At 31.2% G+C, this 24,870-nt stretch overlaps 2 protein-coding genes across 6 annotated transcripts; one reads left to right on the top strand and one right to left on the bottom strand.

The window, feature by feature from the left end:
• Positions 1 to 7,347: 7,347 nt before the first annotated feature.
• LOC110646981 (LIM domain-containing protein WLIM1) lies at positions 7,348 to 9,563 on the top strand. Its single transcript, XM_021800614.2, has 5 exons — positions 7,348 to 7,605; positions 8,470 to 8,566; positions 8,675 to 8,718; positions 8,818 to 8,901; positions 8,984 to 9,563. Exons 1-5 carry the CDS (start codon positions 7,468 to 7,470, stop codon positions 9,206 to 9,208), a joined length of 588 nt encoding a protein of 195 aa, XP_021656306.2. The 5' UTR covers positions 7,348 to 7,467; the 3' UTR covers positions 9,209 to 9,563.
• LOC110646979 (uncharacterized) lies at positions 9,192 to 23,463 on the bottom strand. Of its 5 annotated transcripts, none has more exons than XM_021800606.2 (20): positions 23,172 to 23,463; positions 22,593 to 22,655; positions 21,480 to 21,573; positions 21,191 to 21,299; positions 21,078 to 21,116; positions 20,285 to 20,368; positions 20,094 to 20,155; positions 18,953 to 19,055; positions 16,843 to 16,983; positions 15,614 to 15,703; positions 15,460 to 15,516; positions 15,113 to 15,376; positions 14,603 to 14,686; positions 14,349 to 14,459; positions 13,170 to 13,240; positions 11,275 to 11,496; positions 10,964 to 11,057; positions 10,319 to 10,621; positions 9,680 to 9,765; positions 9,192 to 9,569 (listed from the first exon to the last, which is right to left on the bottom strand). In XM_021800606.2, the coding sequence occupies exons 2-19, from the start codon at positions 22,651 to 22,653 to the stop codon at positions 9,736 to 9,738; spliced, it is 2,019 nt and encodes a 672-aa protein (XP_021656298.2). In that variant the 5' UTR covers positions 22,654 to 22,655; positions 23,172 to 23,463; the 3' UTR covers positions 9,192 to 9,569; positions 9,680 to 9,735. The 5 variants fall into 5 exon arrangements, with proteins under 5 accessions (XP_021656298.2, XP_021656301.2, XP_021656299.2 ...); XM_021800609.2 differs by having other exon boundaries at positions 15,614 to 15,682; XM_021800607.2 differs by having other exon boundaries at positions 23,299 to 23,459.
• Between the last annotated feature and the right edge of the window lie 1,407 nt (positions 23,464 to 24,870).

The following is a 24,870-nucleotide window of genomic DNA, read 5'->3' as shown; positions in this document are numbered from 1 at the left end:
ATTTTTTAAGTGTTTTTAACACTAAAAAAATACGAAAAATATTAAATATTTTACACAAAAACAAATGGAGTTTAAATATTTATTATTAATAATCTTTTAATATCTATTTTTCTTAAGCTCCAATTGAGGGTAAATATAAATAATTTAAAGTTCTTAAATACTTTTACACATTAATCTCTTAATTACATAAGACAAATGGAATAAAATTAAATAAATTAGATAATTATTATTTAGGGTTAAGTGATGTTTGATTAGTTTTATGCATATCTCATGTAATTCATATCTTCAAGTGCAAGGCTGTGTCCTTAAATATGAAGGGACAAATTTTAAATAGCAGTATAATTATTATAATTAATAACAATTTATGAATTATATTTTTATTAAATAATAATTAATATTTTTTTAAATTGTATATTTTATTATTTTTAAATAATTAAGAAAACTTGAAAAAAAATCAGAATTGTGCTCCATACATCCAATTTAGATCCTAAAATGTTATGAAAAAAAAAATCTGATGTAAAAATATCAGAATACAAAAATAGGACACAAGAAGATCTGAGACTCTTCCTAAAATGTGAGACCATTGAACTGCTCTCAAAATTAAGGATGGCAATGAGTTGAATTTTTGTAAATATCTGATTCAATTGAACTCTAATAGAATATGTTTTCATAATATATAATTAAATTTAAAACAAGTTCAGATTTGAAATAATACTCGTGATGGGTTTAAATTTTACATATTAGGTATTTATTATCCGAATTCGTTTATATTAATACTTATTAAATATAAAATATATATTTTTTATAATAATATTTATAAATATTTATATATTTAATTATATGAAAAAATTTTTAAAATATAAATTATTAATAGAATAATTTTTTATGTAAATTATAACTTAAAATATATAAAATTAAATGAATTTAGGCTTTTTAAAATAATAATAATTAAATTTAAAATAAATTTAAATATAATAATTTTGATAAACACTCTATCTGTTGTCATCCCTATTCAAAACTTTCTTTAGTAAGGCTTGAGTATCCTTATTAGCTCATTTCCAAACTCAAAATGGAGACATCAAAACTCTCTCTCTCTCTCTCTCTATATATATATATAATTGAAAATAATTTGATCAATTTTTGACCAGTCCGAGTATCAAATAACCTAAAATTTAACACTTTTAAGAGTTTAAGTGCTGAGTAGAGATATTTTAAATTAATTAATGTTTTAAGATAATAATTTATAATTATTACAATAATTAGTGGTTAAAAATTTTAACTCTATGGAAATAAAATAAATATAAATAAATTTTTATGCCAAAAAAATAAGATGTTTTAGTTTTAATATTTAATTTATTTTTATAATTATTGTAATAATTATAAACTCCTACCCTATATGTCAGTCCACCCCTGCAAGCGGCCTTGAACCAGCCTAAAATCACTTAGAAAGATTATATTACTCCGATCATTAAATTGTCTCGATTTACATTGAATCAGAATCGAATTAAAATTAAAACAAATAAAATTTATGGATAATCAACTCCTTTAATTATATTTTCCTTGTTTAGAATATAAAATTTTACAAAATTTTAATTAAATTTATTTTTTTTATTAATTCTCATATTTAAAATAAATAATTTAATTCTATTTAATTTAAAATTTTTTATTTTAAAAAAATAAAATTTATAAAAATATTTTAAATTCTTTTATTATAAATGATTTATTCTAAATAACCTATTTAGAATTTTTACCCATAGATCAAAAGTAATTGTTTCAATTCGGAATTGGATTACTCAAACTAACCCTTATAATTAAAATAATTAATTTTACATATCATCATGTTTCATTTATTAATTTTCCTTTCTATATATAGTTTTTATCACCTCTAATTAAAATTCTTGTGTAATAATTATATAAGCATAGTTTGATTCATAAATAAAAAGGGATACATTGAAAGGGATTCGGCTGAGACGGTTTGTATCTACAAAATAAAGAATAAGAGTGGGCCATGTTATCAATCAAATTTGAGACCTCATCACACCCAAAACAAGAATAACAAAATCAAATAAACTAGATCAAAATGCACTTGACTTGTTAATTAATTCATGGCTTTTTTTATAACAATATATTAATATATTATAAACATTTTTTCACTTATTATCTTATCTCAATAATATTGGAGTCGTCTTTAAAATTATAATATCTCGAATTCGAATCTCAATAGAGCCACTTATACTAAAAAAAATTATAAACATTTTTATATATAAAAAAATTTAAAAGAAAATGCTATTACAATTTAATTAAAATTCGGTTTTTGGTCAAATAAATATAAACCTTTACGTTGATTATTATTATATCTAAATTTTTTAATTTTAGATAATTTAATTATAACTTTTAAAATTAAAAAAATTTTATCCAAAATTCAAAAATTATGTGGCATGTCATGTCATAATTTTTATTCTTTTATTTGATTCATTTTTCTTTCTCTCTTCTCTTTCTCGCCCTCTCTCTCTATTCTAAGCAATCAAGTTCACTTATTATGCAATCCCTACTTTTTTCTTTGGAGAGAGAGAGAGAGAGAGAGAGAGAGAGAGAGAGAGAGAGAGAGAGAGAGTGTGTCACACCTCGAATTTTTAAATAATTATTTTATGTATAAATTATAATATTTTATTTTATTATATATTATGGAAATTAAATTGAAATTTTCTGGATTTTTAAAATTGGGTTTGATTTTCTTAAGACAATCAATTTTATTGATTTTTAAAAATTAATTTAAAAACCACGTAACAAATTTAAAAATATATTTAGACTTCACTAATTTTTCTGAATTTTTTGTAATTTTTTTGGAATTTTTAGGCCTCATTTTGAGTCTCAGGATAGAATAAAATTTTAATTTTGGGTATCCTGAATTGAAACTGTTCAATCGAATCGGACTAGTCTTCTCCTTTTCTCCCCTTCCTCCCTTTCGCGATCTGCCTTCCCCTTTCTTTCTTCTTTTTTCTCTCTCCTCTTACCTCTCCACCACCGGCTGACCACCTCCAGCCCTCCCCCACACGCCGGCGCCCCTCCAAGCCCCTTCCCCGCTGCCGATCGTCGTCCAGATTGTCGAAAAATGCGCCAAAAAACTCCCCCCCCCCCCCCATCGCATGACTTTTTGACTTTTAGGGTCAATTCCGGCTAATCAGGCCACCAATCAGACTGAATCCAGTCTCAAACGTGCTCTACTCTTCGAGAGCTTTCCAAAGACACCTAGAATACCAATTTTTGTCGAACGGTTTGTTTGAATCAAGTTCGAAAATTTTAGTTCATTTTGACTTTGAGGTTAGATTTCTCTCAAATCAGGAATCCCATAAGAATTTCGAGACCACCAGCATACTCCACTCGGCGATAGCTTCGCAATAGCGAAAATTTCAAATTTTTTCGATATTAAAATTTCAGTAGGTCTCACGAACCTTGCAGTGTTTTTTCGAGCCTTTATTGAGCTTATTTAATTAAATAAAAATTATATTCCAACTCTTGGTGTTATGGATTTCGCATAAGTACTTTGTTTCGCAGAAATTTCATCAGTGCCAGAATTTGCATTTTCGGACCGGACAGGAGTGTTGCCAGAGCCGTCCTGGAAGTAGGTCAGTATTATAGTCTTCGCTACCATTTTCAAATGCCCCGGACACATTTCAAGTGTCAACGTAGGTAAACCCGAACTTTAAATTGCTTTATTTGCCTAGTGCCTGGTTTAGAATAAATATCTATAAAATATTCATTGGTAGCTAGAAAATTATAATTCCTTTGACAATAGCATAATAACATCGTTAAGGATCGCGGGAAATGATTATAGAATTTTTGAAGTTAGTTTGGCTAGTTTTAGCAAAATGTTAGTTATAAACCCTATAACTGATTTGTGTAATTATCGGGATTTGTCTGGTTTAGTAGGCTCAGAAGGGGCTATGTGATGTTATTAAGATGTGGGCTTGAGGCCTTTAGTTATAGAAGTGTTATTTGAGCTACTTTGCAAGTTGGGCAGGTTCTAGGTACAGAAAAAACTCTACTAGATTTCTGGTGTAAATTAGGATTTCTTTTGACTCTTTAAGCTCTTATTTTGTATTAGTGCTAACAAATTTCATAATATAATTGTTTAAGTGATTAGAGTTAGCCTTCTTCCTCTGCCCAGCTATCACAATAATTATTGGTTGATCTGTGAGTATATATTAATTTTATTTATAATTTCAATATTATTATATATTTAAGGCATGTTCATGCATTCACTTAAATATATATATATATATATATATATATATATATATATATATATAGAGAGAGAGAGAGAGAGAGAGAGAGAGAGAGAGAGAGAGAGAGAGAGAGAGCTAAACCTTGGGCACATTTTGTATTGCATCTTTAATTAACAAACTTGTTGCAGGTGTCACCTTAAGGTAATTTGAAGCTGTGTGCATGTGTTGGCGTGCGGGTGGTGTGATATTGGATATGGATAGGACGGTTAGAATAGCTGAAACTTGACTCGCTAGGACCCGATCCTTTTCGTGGATAAGTCGAGGTGATTGCAGCTTTGAGTTTATCTCGCTGACCGCCACATTTGGATTATTAAGAGAAAGTCTGACTTGAGTTAATCTTACTGACAGGTATTGGATTAAGAGAGCTAGCTGTATAGGGGATCAGCTCCCATACTTATATACAGTGATGTGACACACGGGTGTGTGAATGCTCCAAATTATCTTTTATACAAGTATTATTTGAATTTGGTTGAATATGTTTTGTATATATTGCATTTCATACTTAGGGATGTATTAGCCTTAGATAGTTATAAAAATTATATTTAAAATTATTATCTTACTCTATGAGTCAAATATTCACTCATGTTCAACTATTTTTCCTCAGGTGACAAGAGGATTTTTTGATATTAACCTATTTTTTTTCTCGTAGGTTTACCACTAGCCATTTAATTATATTTTCCTTTTCTTGTTTTTAATCTAGAAGCTCCGCATGTGCTAGAAAATGTTTTAATCTTATTTGGACTGTAATAATTCATTCTTTTGAAGTTGTAAATCTATTATATGGACATGTGAGATGTGTGAAATGGATATATACTCTGGATGAGGGAGCTAAGCTCCCATTTGATTATTTTGTTAGCTTGAGGATTGTGAGGGTGAGCTGAGTTCTCCAAATTGAAATGATTTGTGATTACAGGTCGAGTGAGTTGAGATCTCCCCGTTGAATAGTTCAATTTATGGCCGGACTCTGTCCATTTGTTTTCTTGAAATTAGACTACAGTTATGGGCTTTATAGTTGGGTTAGGAATAGTTAGGCTTACTACGGGGTTTGGGGGCCTTATACTGACCCATGTCCTGATACCGATCCGGCCCAGAATTCAGCTTGTGACAGAGAGAGAGAAAGAGATAAATCAAATGAAAAAATTATGAAATGTGACATGGTATAAAAATTTTTCAATTTTGAAAATTATAATTAAATTATCTAAAATTAAAAATTTGAGATATAATTAACAACCAACATAAAGTTTGAATCTATTTGGCCAATAAAACTTAAACTTCTAATTTCTTGTAAATTAATTGATTTCTTTTCACCTTAAAAAATATATGATGTAGGGATACTCAAAATCTTTCCATCTTCTCATCTAAAATTTATCACCTTTATATATGCTGAATGTTATTAAATAAAAAGTATCATGCCCCTTATTGTATAATTCACTAATTATTATTTAATTTATTGAAATATTTTTTTAAAAAAATTAATTATTAAATTATTAATTCAAAGAATATATATATATATATATCACTTTTCTTTTAATATTTTAATTTTAATATTTATTTTTTCATAATTGATATATATATATATATATATATATATATCAATTATGAAAAAATAAATATTAAAATTAAAATATTAAAAGAAAAGTGGCTATGAGATATTGGTAAGGTATGATAATTTTGATGCTAATTAATACCTAGATTTTTGGTGGTGGTGGTGGTGGGAGCTACAAAACTACTTTTATGATGATGAAAGATTTTAATTGTTGTTGATTAGTGTTTAAGGTAAAAACTCTGCATTCTGATAAGCTCACCAGTCATCATGAACCCTTTAACAGAAACTGAATATATACCAACTCAAAGGATCTTTGATTTAACAAATTAATCACTTCCTTAATCATGATTATGATGTATTGCCAATTCAAGGAACACCTAAATTAATTGTCATTAACCATGTAATTAAAAAAAATGACATCAAAGAAAAGATAAAATTATGAAAAAGAAAAGGAAACTAATAAGGAATCCAGCTAAGTATTTCATGATGAAATTCCACTACTCAAAAACCTTTTGACCCACCAACTTTTTTGAAAAGTATAAATCCACTCCAAATTTCATCTTATAATACCTCTATTTTTTCTTTTTTTTTTAAATATTTGATATATAAAATTGCTCCAACAACCTACTAGTAGTTTTTTTTTTCCTTTTTTTTAAGGAAACAATAAAACATATAAATGTACATTAAAAAAGAATTATATGATTTTGCTTGTAGTGTCAATGACTTTAAAATTATATATAGCAAATGCTTCAATTTGAGTTAATTATATACATAATCTTTAATATTGGTATTAATTTCTAATAGATATTTTGCTTAAAATAATTTCTAGGAGATTTTAAAGCACATTATTTTTCTTATAAATATTAATATTTAGGAGAAAATTGTAATCAATTTTTTTTTTAATTCAATGAAAGTACAATGGACTTAATAATAATTGATAAGCTTTGTTAAATTTAGAGAGAATATTGAGTAAATTGCTTATTAATTTATTTTAATCTAGACTTATATATGTGATTGAGTTGCTTTACATATCAAGATAACTAGCCAATTTAATATTATAATCGAATCACTTATATATTGCCCTTTTACTTCATATTTTTTTAATATAAGATTCCCAACAAGTTACACAGTAATAGATATTCTCTCCCTTTCTCATTATAAAAGTAAATAATATTAAAATAAGTATACGAAGGAATTGAAGTTTCTCAGCATATTCAATTTGAATCATTAAATAAAATTCCAATTCATAAAGTTAGTTTTAATAATATTCCATTATTCATCTCATATTTATAGAATTAATTAAGAGTTATATAATGAGGTGAAAATAATTATAATTAAAAAAGGACAGATGGAATAAAATTGCTTTAAAATGGGACAAAATGATGGCAAAGTGGGCAGACCATACCCTATCAATCATGTACAAATTTTGCTTTTAGATTACCCGCAATTCATGCAACCCATTGCTTTCTTCACCTTGCTATATAATTACCCTAAAAATGGTGTATATATAAGAGAGAGCTGAAGTGAGAGACAATGGGCAAGGGATTGTAGAGAGAGAGAGAGAGAAGAAGAAGAAGAAGAAGTAAAGGCAAGGGAAAATTTTTGCTGGTCTCTTCCCTTAGGCTGGTTGTGGAAATGGCCACCTTTGGAGGAACTCAACAAAAATGTATGGCTTGTGAAAAAACTGTGTATCTTGTTGATAAGTTGACTGCTGATAATAGGATTTATCATAAAGCCTGCTTTAGATGCCACCATTGCAATGGTACCCTTAAGGTAATTAATACATTTAATTTCTATTTTTAATCTTATCTCTTGAGATCATTACTTGCTAAATCTCTTTCTCTCTCTCTTTGGGTTAATTAGTTACCTAATTATCTTTCATTAATTTCCAAGATTTTGATTAGTATGATTTAATTTGTGCATGTATAGAATTCTTTTGAGCACATTGAGAAATTAATTTTTAATTATTTATATTTCTAATTTTTTAAACAATGGTTATTCTCAAATTTGGTTTGGTTACATGTAGCAAAAGACTTGGGATCTTAGAGAATTAATCATTTTTCATCTTCTTCCCTTTTTCCAATTTATTTTACCATTAAATAAAGAGAAATCCTTAAGTAGCTGGATCTACTGTGTCATTATAAATTAAACCGATCAAATCACTTCACATCATGATGAAAATAAGCTTATAAGTACTCAGTGCTTATGGTACTTATAAGCTAATTTAAACTTATAAATATTTAAAATTTTATGCAATTATATGTTTAGTTAAAGTACCTATAAGTGACTGAAAAGTAATTAATGTGTATGACAAAAATAGTTTATAAGTAGATTTATTATTAAAATAACTAAAAATGATATTAAATAAGATTTATGATGAAAATTTTAAAATTAAATAAGAATAATATAGTACAATATTTGATCAAATTAACTAATAAAAACCTGGCTTATAAGCACTAAAATGAAAAGCTAGTTTAATTAGTTTTTAAGTTAGACAAACGCATTCTAAAATTAAATCATATGTTTACTTATGATTGTATTATGATAAAATGATTTTATTAGTTTAGTTCAGGAATAAGGTGATAGGCTGAATCTACTTAAATAACTTATTAACAATCTGTTTTCTTGATTTTGCAGCTAAGCAACTATTGTTCTTTCGAAGGAGTTTTGTACTGCAGGCCTCACTATGATCAACTCTTCAAGCGAACTGGCAGTCTGGACAAGAGCTTTGAAGGTTAAATCACAAATCATATTCAATATTCAAAGCTTTAACACACTTGTTAGATTCTCTTTAACTATTTATAATCAACCTTTTCTTATACATCCTCTATGATTCTTTCAGGAATACCAAAAATTGCCAAACCAGAAAAACCTGTCGATAATGAGGTAATCATAATCTCTGAACCCCATTGGATCGATGTTTTATTTGCATATTCTTGTATTGATATAAACTTGACAAACATTCTGGAATTTTGTTTCTCACAGAACGCAAGCAAAGTCTCAAATATGTTTGCAGGCACCAGAGAAAAATGTGCAGGTTGCACTAAGACTGTCTACCCTATTGAGAGGGTATGTGAAGCTCTATATCAATTTGTTGATTAGCGATTATAAATTTACGTAACTCTGAAACGAAGAATGGTGTTTCTTGAAGGTGACAGTGAATGGAACTCATTACCACAAGAGCTGCTTCAAGTGCACTCATGGTGGTTGTACTATAAGCCCATCAAATTACATTGCACATGAAGGAAAACTATACTGCAAGCATCACCATATCCAACTCTTCAAGGAAAAAGGAAATTACAGCCAGCTCGAGAACGATCGAGAGCCAGCCACCACAGAGAAAATCACAGCCGTGCAAATTGCTGCTGAATCATAATCATGCAGTGATTAAATAAAGCTGCAGCTTCTTGTCTACAACTGATGCTCTTTACGCATGTTCTAGCTACTCTACAGACTACACGTTAATCATTTTCTTGACGGGTTTTCTTCTCCTAGACCATTGGGTCAAGGTTGTTGATGTGTTTTCAGATTTAAGATTTTGTGATAGATCAATGGCTACGATTGTGGACGCCATAAATGTGTTACTGGGCGAGATTGAGCGAGATGAAGATAGAATGGGATACAGGTTTTGTTTCAGAATTTGCTTGAGATATGAAGATACTTCTCATGTCGTGAGCTTTGTAATCAGTGCACGGTTGTTCTAAGTGATGTCTGTTTTTTGTTTTCTTGTCTCTTCCCTGCTCAAGATAATTAAGATCATAAATTTATCACGTAAAAACTGAGATTTGTAAACAGAGATCTCGGAGAGGCAGGTGACAAAAAGTGCATGGCCTTGCATGACCCTAACCTTAAAACTTTCTGTCAGCTTGAGCTTACTTGAACAATTTACTAAGCTCCGGCCGATCAATCACACCTGTTGACAACTTCACATCCCCACAAACAAATGGATAAATCACTCAACACAACACCCTCCAATCAAACTATAAAATCAAATAATCAGCCATTTGAATGATTACTTCATGCCAAAGGTAATTTCCACTATGGATAAGAATTAAGTAAAATTTCAATCCTCAAAACAGATACTGATAAATTAACACCACAATAGACTTCATTCTATTTCTGTGCCAAAGAAATAATCTCAACCATCTGATATCACTGTACATTATGCAAGCTGTCTTAACCACATATATACAGAGAAATGAACTCCAGTGAGTAGGAAAATTACAACGGGATTTCTGTAATGTACAATCAAAACATACTGCAAATCATCTTGTACCCACCATAATGCACAATAGCTAAGAAATCTTCCCTCATGCTGCGTAAGTTTTAACTTATTCCCTCATGAAGAATTTCCATTTTTAGCACACCTTGGTTTGGCCAATTTAACATGCTCTCTCTCCATACAGATTATGAAGTTTTTCATACTCAGCATCAGATGTACCAAACGGAACCAAGACCAAGTATACCAGAAAAAAGATTAGCTTACATCAAGGACGCCCTTTTTGGTCGAATTTTCTTCTATTATCTGAGCTGCAAGCATTAAGAGCTCTACCATCTCAAATCCTGCAGCAGAAACAGAATCAATCTTCTCACTGCTAGAATCCCCATGAAAATCACCTAGCTCGTTGCGGCCACTATCACCAACTGATGCACCATCTGCCTCAGCTGACCAACTAATGGGTAAGGAACTACCAAGGGCAGTCTTCAAAAGTTTAGCCTCAGAAATGATATCACCAATGGCTTGTGACATGCCAATGACTGTAACTTCAGAAGCAACCGACTCTTTGACCTATAAAGTACAGTACATCAGCAACCGAACAGCTAATAATTTCCAACTTTGAAGGAAAGGTTATGTGACCCATTCATCTGAACTTGCACAAAAACTTCCATGATAAAAGGTTAAAAAAAGTCATCATCACATTATGAGGCCTTCACCCAACTTATTTTAGTACTTTTTGACTGTGGCAACCATGAACCAAATCCAACTTAAACAAAAACTACACATTTTCAACTAGTCTACCATTCTATAATGTATTTATATTAAGAAAGTACCATGCAAAGCCAAACTATCCTGTGCATGGGGAGAGGGGCACCTCCATGATGCAAATTTTCACATTCCATGAAATTTTACCTTTAGAAGTGCAAGACGAAGTCTATGAATTGAAGAAGTCAGATGCTCCATGCATTCCATACTCTCCTTGAGGGTGGCGTTTTCAATCTTCATCCTGGGAAGAGAGAAAAAAAATATCCATTTCATTAGGAGATGATGAACTATTGAGACCACATTCTATAAAACAAAGTTAAAATGCAGTAAAGGGGGAAAAGAGAGGCAAACATGATAAACGTAATTTCCTCTGAAATATCATTCTACAATTTAAATGTTTGATAAAGCATCGTCATTCTAGTGTCATGAATTGTGCAAATCCAATTATTTTTACTAACCTGGCAAAATCTAAGTCATTGGACCTTCTGCTGGAGAAATTTCCTTCAATATTCAGGCGAGCTTGCTCTTCATTTCCACTGAAATCCATTGTACCAATCCAACGTCTCAGATATGTCTTTTTCAGCAGGCTTCTTAACGTCCCATCTTTTTCATGAGGAACAAGCACTTTCCTCCCACTTTCAGTCAATGGATTTCCTTCTTGTATCCCATGACCTATTTTCCTGCATAATTATTTGGCATTCTTGTAAGTAGTTTAAACCATAAGAAATAAAATCATGCATGTCACAGCAAGTGCACATGAATTCATATCATGCATTCCTCTGGCATAATTTTTAACCCATTATGATAAAACTCTCGCATGAAGTATCCCAACACCGCCCCCTCCCCCTTGTTTTGGCATACAGCTGTAGCTGAACTTATTAATCATGAAAACCAAAATGACTCATTGTTTAGGCTGTTTGCGATTCATATGAAGTCCAAATTTAGGGGAGAAGTTCTACAAACCGAATTTATGTTCAGTCAGATAATTTCAGGTGCTGCTTCCCAAAATTTTCAAGAAAAACTGAAAAATGGAGTTTCACACTCAAATTTAACAATTATCAAGTGGAAAAAAAAAGGACAAATTTAACAATTATCAAGTGGAAAAAAAAAGGAAACTATTTCTTAATGTTCCAAGTGTACATATACCCCTTCCAAAACTTTATATTGCAACAAGTACTTATTCTCCAAGGGAAAATCAGAGAACAATCCCATGTTTTCCATATTATGACACCACAAAGGTTGGGATTCAAATTCTAGTGACAAAAATTTCTTTTTTTTTTTTAAATCTTTTCTTCTTAATCATTTTTATCTTAAAGATTTTTATTTTATTTTCTCAAAAGTAATGGATGACCAGATTGGCCATAAATCTGTACAGCGATGGGACTATATGTTATCCTGGTTGCATAAATTATTCTCCTCCTCCTTTGCCTGACCATCAAAGCGAAAAAATCATTTTAGCTTTTGTAGGTGAAACGGCCATTTTGGCCATGACACTTATATCAAAACAATCTATAAGGCCCATTTCAACCATTACAACCAATATTCTCCATTTTGATGTGATATGTGAATCAACAGGAGTTATTAGAATCAGTGTTATTAAGGTAACAGGGAACAGGGTACCTTATGGCACCAGGTGAGAGGAGAGGCGAGCCGATGGCCTTTTTGAAGAGAGGCACCATATCCTCCCTCTCTCTCTCTCTCTCTCTGTACACACACCCAGACACACACACATTTTTTTGACATAAGTTATCATACTTTTAACTAGTTCATTAAGTAAAAAAGCATATTGAAATTTGCACTATGTGTAACATAAGAGAAATAGAAAGCAAAAAATAATTAGGATATAGAAAGGAAATAAATTTAAAAAGATTAATAAATTCCACTTTATTAGGGTTTAGGGTTTAGGAGAGGATGAGGAGAGAAGAGGAGAGAAGGCGACTTTAAAAAAAAAAAAAAGGTCACTTTCAAAGACCCAGCGCCTAGGCGAAAGGCTCTCACCTCTTGGGACTGGGGCACACCTTGGCCAGCACCTCATGTAGTTGGCCCTGGTTAGAAAGGGAAGAGGGATACCTTATCTTCCATGTTGCTAATTCCTTCCCTTTTCCTTAATACAATTTCTTCTAATATTTATAAAAATATAAAAATAAAATAAAAATTGTATTATGATTAAAAGAAGTATTTAGTTAATGAATATGAATTTAATTAACCAGTTTCATGTTTTATACAAAAATTATTGAAATATTTGACATTCAACAAAGACCTTGCCACCAAAAAACAGAAGCAGTTGCACAAGCATCAATCTGAATAATGGACAAACAATAAAGTCATATTCAGAGAAAAGAAGAACTTGTACTCTTGTAATTGTTGATATTCCTGTTTTAACTGTGCCAACTCCATGAGAGCTTTAACCTTTTCATTGGTAACCTAAAACATCACAACATTTTTGCAACATATCAACAAATCCGACCAACAAATTCCTGTTTTGTTTAATAGAAATAAAATAAAATGCCAACCAACACGCTCATTGTCACTGAGAATAAACAAGCAATAGGAACTTCAAAAAAGGAAGCAAAAAGTTTATTTCAATAAACCACATCAAACTTCAGATTGGAACATATTCCAGTGATGTGAAAGACTTCCACAGCAACACATCCCAAAGAGATTTCTTCCCTTATTAGAAAGAAAGAAAAGGAGTTCCCCAAAGAAAATATACTACTTACAGCCTCACACCCATATTGAACTAAACAATTATCAGCATATTAAACTTACGAAATTCATAAGAGAAGTCATACAACCCTAGATCCCATGATTCAATTTACAGTTAAAAATAAAACCACCATGTTACACATTTCATCATCTCTGATTTTTTTTTTTTTTTTCCCTTTTTGACAAGGACCTGTGCTGATGTTATCATTTAGAAAACATGCTAGGGCTACATAATCATGTTTTATACTAATATTAGCAATTATATGATTTTTTTTCTAGAAGTTTAACGTTTACACCATCAAAAGAAAATCAATTTAATAAATGTACTGGGTGAAACAAATTACTATGAACTTAGTGATCACCAACAAGTCTGAAAACAATAATCTGTTCAAGCATTTTCATTTTAAAACTGTTTCCTCATAAAACTAACAAGACAGACTTTAAACAAAAGATTTAGGAAAAGACCAACAAGACAAAGATGAAGATATTAAAAAGCAGCACATAAAACACGAGTTGTCATGTCAATTAGTATTAAGATGAAGTACACCATTTTAAACCATATGACCAAGACCAATGTCCAATAAATGTTAGGATGATGTCATTACTGCAAACTATTAAATATGTTATAGCATTGAGGCAATTTAAGATCCTGCTCACTTATATATTTCTTATTGCAGGAGCAGATAATTGCAGTTTCCGTACAAGAATATCTATTGCCAAGAAACATAGTAAAATAGGTAACATTCAAATAACTAATAGGCAACATGATTGCAGTACAGAATGCAAGGAGAAAAAAGGGGGGAAAAAAAACATTCAATAGGATTACTTGCAGTAAGTTTCTCTGAAGCTCCTCAGTTTTTTTCTGAAGAGCTGCATTCACATTTCTCTCCAGTAAATGTCTTTCTTCCTGCTGCGACATTAGCAACAATGCTGCAACCTGACAACCCAATTGAGTAGAAATAAGTTCAAATATTTAAGTTAGTTGCACAAGTTCAACTGAAAATAATATATATATATATATATATATATATATATATATATATATATATATATATATTGCGGGACATGTGTTGACACGACCTTCTCTTGCAATGCCTGTGCAAGGGCTTCAGAGTTATTGCCTTCTTTCAAAACTGCAGTATCCGGTGAACCATGTTTGATTTCCTGCAATAAACAGAAAGCATAAATTACCACCAAAACTAAAAATCAATAAGTATATAGATGCAGGACCTTCTACTAGGAATTTTAGGTCTACCTTGTTTAGGAAGAAATTAGAAAGTAGTATTTTATTTAGGAAGTTTAAGTTGGTTGAGCATTTTCTTATTTTCGTATTTGTACCCATAGTTTTAGTAGAACTAGTTATTATACCATAAATACCTACGTCATCTTGGTATTTAATAGAGATTATTATTATTATTATTGATATTGACAATTGAGAATTAGTAGAAAATTTGAGATTGTTTCTCTTTCCTTTTGAGTGTGTTTTATGTTCCATATCACATATATGAGGGAAAATAGAACAACAAATAAAAGTAACCATAGCACAGTGCAGAAATAGAAAGAACAAAGGGATAGGATTGTAGTTATAACCTTAGATACCAAAGCTGGGTCTACATCATTATTTATGTGTACATCTCGACATTCATTTTCATCCACGTTTACAACTCTGTGAGAAAGTCCCAAATTCTGTTCTCTGCTCACATCAATTTGTCCAATCTTTTCTTCTAGCACATTAACCATTGATGTGATATGCAATCTCCCCTCATTCAGTAAATTCATGACGTGATCTCTGTTCTCAGAATGGTAATGGTGTAACTCTGCTACACCATTCATTATCATTTTGTCCAAATGGATCTGCACTTAATAAGAATAAAAATTAGCAAAGAGATCTAGGAAAACATTTAAAATATAAAATGCGAAGAAATTAGTATAACCACCTGCTTCTTTTCCAATACACGAACTTTCTTTTTCAAGTGATTTTCTATTTCCAAACCCTACATGCCATGAAAAAAATCCATATTTAACAAATGAACAACAGAACATTCCATTTGCAAGTCAGATACAGCAGACATCAACAAGAATAATTCATACCACTCGTAGTTTACTTTGAAGATTATCCACAGATTTCCTTGCTTTCTCTAGCTCTTCTTCTAATGCACTCTGTCTGATGAGAGAGTTATTCTAGTTGCATAAAAAATATATAATTTTTTTTTGCTTGGCTAAATGAAAATATTAGCTTCAATGACAAACTCAACTGTGCAGGAGCTGAATTTTAAAGTATGTGAAATTGTCCAATTTAGTAACAAATACAAGTTGATATGTGAAATTGTCCAATTTAGTAACAAATACAAGTTGATATTCTCCACTTTAATTCAGCAATCCACAGAGACCTTAAGGATATCAAATCAACTTCTAGTTATATCCCTTGTCTAATCACATTATAGCACATCAAACAGAAAAAGAGAACCACAATTTGAATTGCAAACCAGTGTAGCAAACACGCAAAAAAAAAAAAGGGCTAAAAACAGATACTAAAAGTGAAACAAATATTCATAGATATACAGGCTTCCAAAGCAGCAAGGAATCCTAGGGCTACAAATGAGCCAAGTTGCTCATGAGCTACTTGGAGCTTGGCTTGAAAATTTTAACTCAAGTTTGTTTGTTAAAATTAATTAACTCATTTTTAAGGTCAGTCTAATAATCGAGTCAAGCTTGAGCTAAGTAAAACTCGGCTTATTTAGGCTCGTGAGCCAGCACATTTGTAAGCATGTATATAAATTTGTTAATAATCTGATTTCAATGCTAAATTTTATAATATGCATAAGAATACTCAAAATTGTTCATTAAAAAAGTCATATTGAATATAAAAGTTCTCAATTTTATGATATATACTCATATTATAATCCTTAAAGGTTACATATTTTATCATACAAATTATATAAAAGAACAAGTATTGGTAAGTGTATTAAAATTTTAAAATAAATATTGTAATTTTGTTGAATTATTCTGTGAACATGTATTACAACTTCTATTGAGAAAGTTTGGTTAGTTTCTGCTTGTTTAACAAATGACCAACATATGAACGCGGTTATGCCCAGGTTGGCCTGACTGGTTTAGTAAATGAGCCAACTGAGCCAAGCCTAACTGCCTAAGCCCAAATGCATGGTTCATTTTGTAAACAAGCCAAAGCTAAGCTCATCCAGCTCAGGCTTGGCTCAGCTTATTTGCAATCCTAGATGATCCAGTGCAACATGTGATATGTGATGGTGACACTATGGATATTTGCAGAGCAAACCAAAAGAAAGGTCATGAAAAGTTACAATGTATTTAGAAGTGGAGGTATCATTATAACTCCACATTTCAGCCGAGCCATGTAACAGCCATGCACATTTATCATCCCAACTCGCATCTCCAAATCCTTCAAGAGAATGCTGCCCAATGTCATAAAACTTGTTGACAACCTGCAATGTGTGAAAGCAAAATGATGGAAAAGGAAAAGTCCATAAAAACTTTAAATGAATCCTATACTGCAAATGAACAATTAAATTTCAGTGTTTGATATTGTAAGAATCATATTCAGTCAACAAGATAGTTAAAAATATAATTAACAGACAATCTGAGGAAATAAGAAATAAATATCTTTGAGAGATCTAAATATTTGAAAATATATACAAATCACTGCATACTGCCCATCGTTTTCGAATGATCACACATACCTTTTGGCTAGGTATTAATAAATAAATAAATGTATAGAAGGATACTTATGAAGGGATCCTACTCAGCGTATTTGATGAAATTTATCACAATTGGCTCACACCAGGGATCAGCCCAGAGCTATTATCTGTTTGCTTTGGTCATGGATTGTCTAAAAAATTACATACAATATGATTCTTTGGTGCAGTTTTTTTTGCTGCTGACAGTTCTGATAGACGAAACCTAATCTACCTTCCAAAGTTAACCAAGAGCAGGAATTATGGAGGAATATCCTATAGTCCAGAATTTCAAAGAATATATACATTACAATCATAAAAACAGAAGTGAATTAAACTAGGTAGAGGCTAAGTTCTACAAAGAGTTCACCTTCCAATACCTAGGTTCATGACACAAAAGGATGATGAGTAAAGAGGATGTCACTCACATAATTAAGGTAGGATAATAGAAGAAAAAGTGTGATCAATACCTTACGTGAACATAAAATCCCTAATAAATTATAAGAAAACTTCTACAGAACCACAATTCCATCAAAAAGTTGAATGACAACAAATGTTGGGTTATGAAGAGAAATGTCCACAATTGAGTGTGACAAAGACAAATGCCAAGATGGATGAATCAAATACAAGGAAGAACAAGATAAGAAATAAGGTAGCACTCATTAAGGATAAGTTGAGAAGGGAAAATGAGATGTTTGGCTGCTTCCTTTGTACAAATATATGATCTATGAGGAATATCGAACACATACAAATTACAGGAGTGAAGTGGTCAAGACAAGGTAGACCAAGGATGACACAAGGTCAAGTGGTCAAGAACAATTTAGCATATTTAACAAATCATTAAACATAAAACACTACTCATTAGCATTTAAATCTTGTAGGGCCTTCAAATGATATTAGCATGCGTAGCATATCATTAGAGTTGAATCTAGTAGGCATCATTTACCGAACAAAAAGCCTATAGCCTAGAATATAATATTAGCAAGAGCAAAAAATTAAGAATTAGTCGTATGATTAAGAAAGGTAAGGTTGAAATGATCTTTTAGATGAAAATGTTCTTGAACTTTCCAAAATCCATACCCTTTTATCTAATCCAAAAGAAAGATGAAAAGAATATAAAAAGTTCAAAAAATGAGAAAACCAGACATTCCCAATCAGTAATATTCCTAAAAAAATAAAAATAAAATATTTATATCCAAGACATAAAAATATGAAAAAGGGTGCTACACAGCTTTGTGAAGTTAGAAGACAAGGAAAAGCCATAGGAAAGAAAAATGCCCCCCCTGCAAACCTCCTAAAAGTGAACAGAGAAATCATTACAGCTTTATCAAATTTAAACTGAACCAATGGTTGAAAAATGGATATGCTTGAGAAGTGAATTTCCAAGGACTAAAATGAGTGACACCAGTTCCAATCTTCCACATCCCATCCATTCCACAAGGCTATATCAAGTTCTTATCAACCTATGATGAAGGGAATCTAGATCCCAAAAAAAAAAAAAAATCTATTTCCTAATTAAAGAAATTTTTAAAGGACACCAAATCAGAGACCTAAACAACTTAGAACAAATATTAGTGCCATTTTACTATGAGAGTCGGAAAAAGGTATTGAGAAGGTTTCTTCTGCTTCTAGCAAGCCAAATGTATTATTTCAAATTTCAACTAAATTCTTATTTATCTCTATAATAGGTTCTTGAAAGTGAAATGTGAAAGACAAATACCTTCTTGAAAGTTTCGTTCTGCTCTTCTAGCTTTGCTAGATCTATCAGCAGTGCATCATTCAGTCTCTTCTGTTCAAGACACTCTGAGGCAAGCTCTTCTAACCTGTGCAAAAAAAATCATTAATAGTCAACAGTAAATAATTAATCAACCGGAATTCTAGTGAAAAAGAAAAAAAAAAATTTCAAAGGATGAATTCTACATAAGCTGCAGAAGAGTTTGAGAACAGTATGGGATTAGTGCAAAATATGGGGAGAAAAAAAAAAAGAGGGATATTATCAATTGGCATTGAGTGATAAATAATGCATGATTATAATAGAATATATTGCTTTCATTTGCAATCTAAGTCGCACCTCATTGCAAAAACTGATGCATAAACAGCAAATAACTCCAAACCATCAATCACTTTGCATAACCAACTGTGTAAATCTACAACATATACACGATAAATTAACTTCATTTCTCAAAAGCATCCCAAATAACACCTTCGAGACCATTGAGAGACAATGTTTATATAAACTCAGTAATCCTTCGCCTATCAAAGAATATCTCCTCATTTCACATCACAACCCAATATATTGCAAAGAGACAAAGACAATAACTGTCAATATCATCAAAGACCTAGAATTCTAACTTAACTTCATATATCATCAATCCAACGTATTAACTACTTAGAAGAGAATCTCACCACAAAATAAACCCAGAACTTACAATGGAGTCTTCCCAAAATATGGGAGCAAAAACACACAACCAAAGGGGAATAATCACTCATAACCATGCTACGTTGCATAACAAAGAAGCCACACTTTTTCCATTGTTATCATATTTAAGAATCAACCAATGAAAATCATCGTAGAAGGAATATAGAAATCGCCATAAACTACATATTGACTTATAAAAAAGACATTCATGAGAAAGTAGCAAACAAAATATTCAAATTTAAATGCAAGATGTCTAAAATGTATCCTCTTTTAAGGCAATCTCAATTGGCCTTCTCTTTTCCCATGATTTCTATTGCCAGTTGCTAAACAACCACCTCAAAAACAACATAACAAGCACTCGATGGACATTGACATTTCAGTTTTTGCCTCTCACAAGTAGGAAAAGACCAAAAAAATATAATAAACTAAAGATGAGTAGTACCTCTTCTCCATTTCATTAAATTTTTGAGACATAAGCTCCTCTTTCTCCTTAGCCTTCTCAGCCTGTCAACAACCATTCAGGAAATTCATAACCTTATAAGTATTGCATGCAGTAAACTACTTTAAAATATTGCAGATGAAGAAAATAAAGTTAACCATCAACTAAATAAATTTTAAAATGATTTTTATAACCTCCATTATTGCATGATCACGTTCAGCAAAAGCAGAAGCTACACAACCTTGAAAAAATTTAACCTGCTTCTCTGCCTCCATATTCTGTAAAGAGAAAATAAGACAAGTCAGAACCAATTATGAAAGAAAATTTCCGTTAGTTAGTGCAAAAGAAGTATGAAATTATTTTCTTCCTTCAAAGCAAATCTGTTATCACAGGGGAAAAAAGTGTTTCATGACATTATTCATGATTTCATGTAGCTTGCCAAAGCAGCTAATCCAGTCAATGACTTCGAATGATGCAGGTGAAACGTAAGCATTGATTTTTCTGTCCGCAAATGCAGCTGCTCTTCATGTTAACACTACTATAAGGTCAACAAAATTTGATTCTCCTCTAAAAGAAAAATCAAAACAGATAAGCTAGAACCTTAATGAAACTAGCAAAATCACTCAAATACTGAAAATTCAAGGACAAGAATCTAGAATGTGATGTTTAGGAAGTTCCATTTCTAGGACAGTTGCCTATTATAGATTATGTCAAGCCAACACCATTTTCTCCTCTATCAATGTAGCTTTAGTCATTGCTTCCAATCCACATGGTTGTCTAATCACTTGGGTTAACATAATTTGCAGAATAAGAAATTTAAAAAAAATAATAACAAAAGGCAGGCATAGCCATGCACTATGCCCAGACAATGTGTGTGTGTGTGTGTGTGTGTGTGTGTGTGTGTGTGTGTGTGTGTGTAAGAGAGAGAGAGAGAGAGAGAGAGAGAGAGAGAGAGAGAGAGAGATAGTCAGAGGGAGGGAAGGGTACCTTTGCAACCTCTGCATTATGTAGATCTGCCAGTTGACTCTGGATACATAAAAGGAAACATATAAGCTTAAAAAGAATTTGCAGAAATAACTTACATGAAAAAGTCACATTACTTTGATTCGGTAAGCCTCTGAAAGCTCCTCTTGAAGATTTGTATTATCTCTTGTGCAGGCAGCCAACCTCTTTTTCAAGTTCTCAATCTCCTGCTCCAAGCCAGCTGTCCTAATAGGGCATTAATAATGCTATAATTATTGTTTTCTCACTAATACGAACCCATAGACCATAGCACTCCTTTCCTTCCACACATCCACCCAATCCCTTCCCCAAAATCATAATATAAATGATAAAAGTGGAAAAATGTTGATCCCATGGGGAAAAAAATGCACATACACACTCATATACCTTTGAAAATGCATTTTTGTAGCCACAACAAGGTAGCTAGGTCCAGCTTGCTGCATGCACAACTGCTCTATATCTTTATGTAACTCATCACGCTCTACAAAACATAATGATAAAAAACTGTTATGTTTAAAGGCTTAATGAATTATCTAATACCAGAAACATCAATTTAAAAAAGAAAAAAAAAGTGGAACCTGTTAAGTGTAGCTAGCAAAAATTAAATAAAATAAGCTATATGAAGAATGGGTCTTTTAAGCATCTAATACAAAATCTGCTGTGGCCTCAGTTTATCAAATGAACAAATAATTATATTGAACGTAGAGAAATAGAGAACATACAAAAGAGTTCATCCTGGCTTACACTGATAATTGGAACATCATTGTGTCATGAATTGGTCAAATATGTCAGACAAGGATTTCTTGGACAGAGAGATGTTGATTAACAAGAATATGATATGCAACTAGAAGAAGAAGAAGAAGAAGAAGGATACTAGGATGCATGTCTGAAGTCTTTGGCCAACTGATCATGGGAAAAGCATTAGTCTTAAAAATTGGCTCACCAATTTATGACAAGTTTTTATTTGCAACTTCATCTCCAAAGATAATAGGCACATGGTTTTTTGAAGTTCTAGAGGAAATGAGAAATTGAGCACATCCATTGCTCTTCCTCATCCTTGTATCTGCTTTCACACCTTACAAAACATATTCACTGGTTCTCTTAGAATGAATGGATAGTTTCTCCACAACATGCAACATGTCACCATTTACCACCAAAAGAATGTGCTTCATAAATTAGTTGTTTATGGAATTTCATCAACCTTAGTCCTAAATTTCATTTCTTTAACAACTTTCAATTTTTGTAAGGATGAATTTTGAATGATATTTATCAAACACTGACTATACATCCAAATTTCAAAGATTTATAACTGATAGATGAATGAGGTTAGTTGATAAAAGCAATAAAAGGCTCTCAACTAGATCCTTTGAAAATGAATGGTCAAGGATACTTTTATTCAAAGAAGTCCAGATTGACACCAACTGGGGAAAAAATGTAAAATGTTGCAGGACCAAGTATAAATAAACGCATATTGTTGAATGAAAAAAGCAGAAACATTACCATGCTCTAGTTGTTGGATGCGAGCAACCAAGGACTCATTTCCAGTTGAATTAGCATCCATGTCTGAAAAGAGAGATTGGGTTATGACTAAAAGGATAGTAAAAGTGGGCCATCAAAGATAGCAACAAAAAGCATAAAACCAATTCTAAAGTTAAATAAATAAAATCTCACCAGAAGGGTATCAGCAAAAGAACTTAAACTACTCATTTGCAACTTAAATTGATGCACTTTTAATTTAAACAAAAAAAATAATAATAATAATAATTACGCACAACAAAAAATCAAGAAGTTTTAATAGAAAGTAAAAAGTATTTCTCTGAAGCCTCGATTTCTTGGCTTATACACATAAGCTAAGAGATGGAACAAATTTGTCATATAAATTTACTGATCTCCCAAACAAGCGTTCCATTTTTTTTCAACAATGAAATGAATTTCCACAGATTTCTCAAAAAAAAAAAATCCCAAAAGGTAATACCCTGAATTTAAAAGAATCAAGAGGCATAAAGTGAAAGATAGCTAACCAGAAAAGGAGTCTATATGCATATAAAGAAGGAGATTTAGAAGTATAGAGAGAACAACCTGAAATTTGGAATTGAGGAACCAAACAGAAGTATATAGCAGAAGAAGAAACAAAATTGAAGACCCAAAGCAGAAATAAAATTTTGCTTATAAAAGGGAGAGAGCCATCTCTCTCCTCCTCTCTAACCTCCGCAACAACGACCAATGCCTTGTATGTACAGCTAAGTAACAGGACAAGTCTTTCGAGCTGGAAATTGTTTGAACTGTCCAACCTAATTGGAACGTTCAGGGGCTTCTTATTTTGTTGTTTTTTTTTTTTTTCTCTCAGAAATTCTTGGGTTTTTATTCCCTTTAATTAATCGAGGACTCATATATAAAACAACAACCGTAGATCCCAATTATTTTAAAATTTTAATTTTAGGAAAGAATATTATTCCTTTTTTCCTCCTCGGTAGACAGAGCTCGGTTACATGAAACAAAGGCAAATTATTTATTTTAGTCCTTAAAGTATGTATGAATAATCATATAAGTCCTTGATCAGTTTCAGGGATTCAAACAAGGCTTTCAAATTTTGAAAAAATGAAAATAAGCCCTTCAATTTTTTAAAATAGTTCAAATAAGCTCTATTTTGTAGACAAACAAATTATTTAACTTTTAAAAATAGTATATATTTATATATAAAGAGGGAAGGAAAAGTGTTGCATGTGAGATTCTTGAAAGGAAAAGTGTTGCATGTGAGATTCTTGAAAGGATAAGTGCTGCACGTGAGATTCCCGAAAGGATAAATGCTGGATGTGGGTTTGAATGCTATGTTTTAACTTTGTTTCATATGATTTTACATGAATCTTGAGATTTATGGTTTCGAAATCAAATGGGTTTTTAGTTTTTGAGTCAGATTTTGAGCATAGGTGAGCTCTTTGAATGACAAAAGTCAACTATATTTTGTTTGGGCGTTTGAATTTGAATGGAATGAATTGAGATTATGTTTATGTTTTTTTTATATGAATTGAGATTTACATTGTTATTGGAGGAAGGAAAATAAAGGGAAGAAAATAAAAAAAAAGTTAATAATGATAAGGGAAAAATATATTTTTCTTCTTGTGTTTAGATAGAGGAAGGAAAATATAAGAGGGAATGTTATTTTATAAATAATAAAATTATAATTTTACCCCTAAGCAAAGAAATAAAAGCTTATATAATATAGGAGTATATTTGTAATTTTTTATATTTTTCCTCTCACTTTTTCTCTATTTCTATTTTGTAGAGAAAGTAGAAATGGACAAAAACTTTTATTTTTTTCTCAAATTTTCCTTCCCTCTTTATTTTCTATCAATCCAAACATAAAATGATGGAAACTAAAATTATTTTACTCTCAAATTTTCTTTCCTCTCTTATTTTCTCTCTCTTATTTTCTTTCTATCCAAACATAGTGTAAGATTGTGTTTATGTTTGTTTTATTTTTTTATTTTTTATTTTTTGTATGTGTCAATTCTGTAAGACCTGAAGAAACTGAATTTGAAACTAAGAATAAGAGAAAACAGAAGTATCAATTTTCTCTCTTTATTGGTCGGTGTCGGTTGTGAAATTCTGCAAATCGTGATTTTTGGTTCAGTTGATAGAATAGCCTAAAACCGGTCCAACCCGACTCATATACTGCCTTAGCTACCACTGTCTATCATCTAGCTATAATGGTCCCAACTATCATCAGAAGCTCAAAACATAAGACGCCTCAGTCCACAAGAGCCATGCAAGGCTCAGA

This window comes from Hevea brasiliensis, chromosome 8 (genome assembly GCF_030052815.1).
Source record: "Hevea brasiliensis isolate MT/VB/25A 57/8 chromosome 8, ASM3005281v1, whole genome shotgun sequence".
Classification (NCBI taxonomy): Eukaryota; Viridiplantae; Streptophyta; class Magnoliopsida; order Malpighiales; family Euphorbiaceae; genus Hevea; species Hevea brasiliensis.
This window is presented reverse-complemented; position numbering and strand designations above follow the sequence as displayed.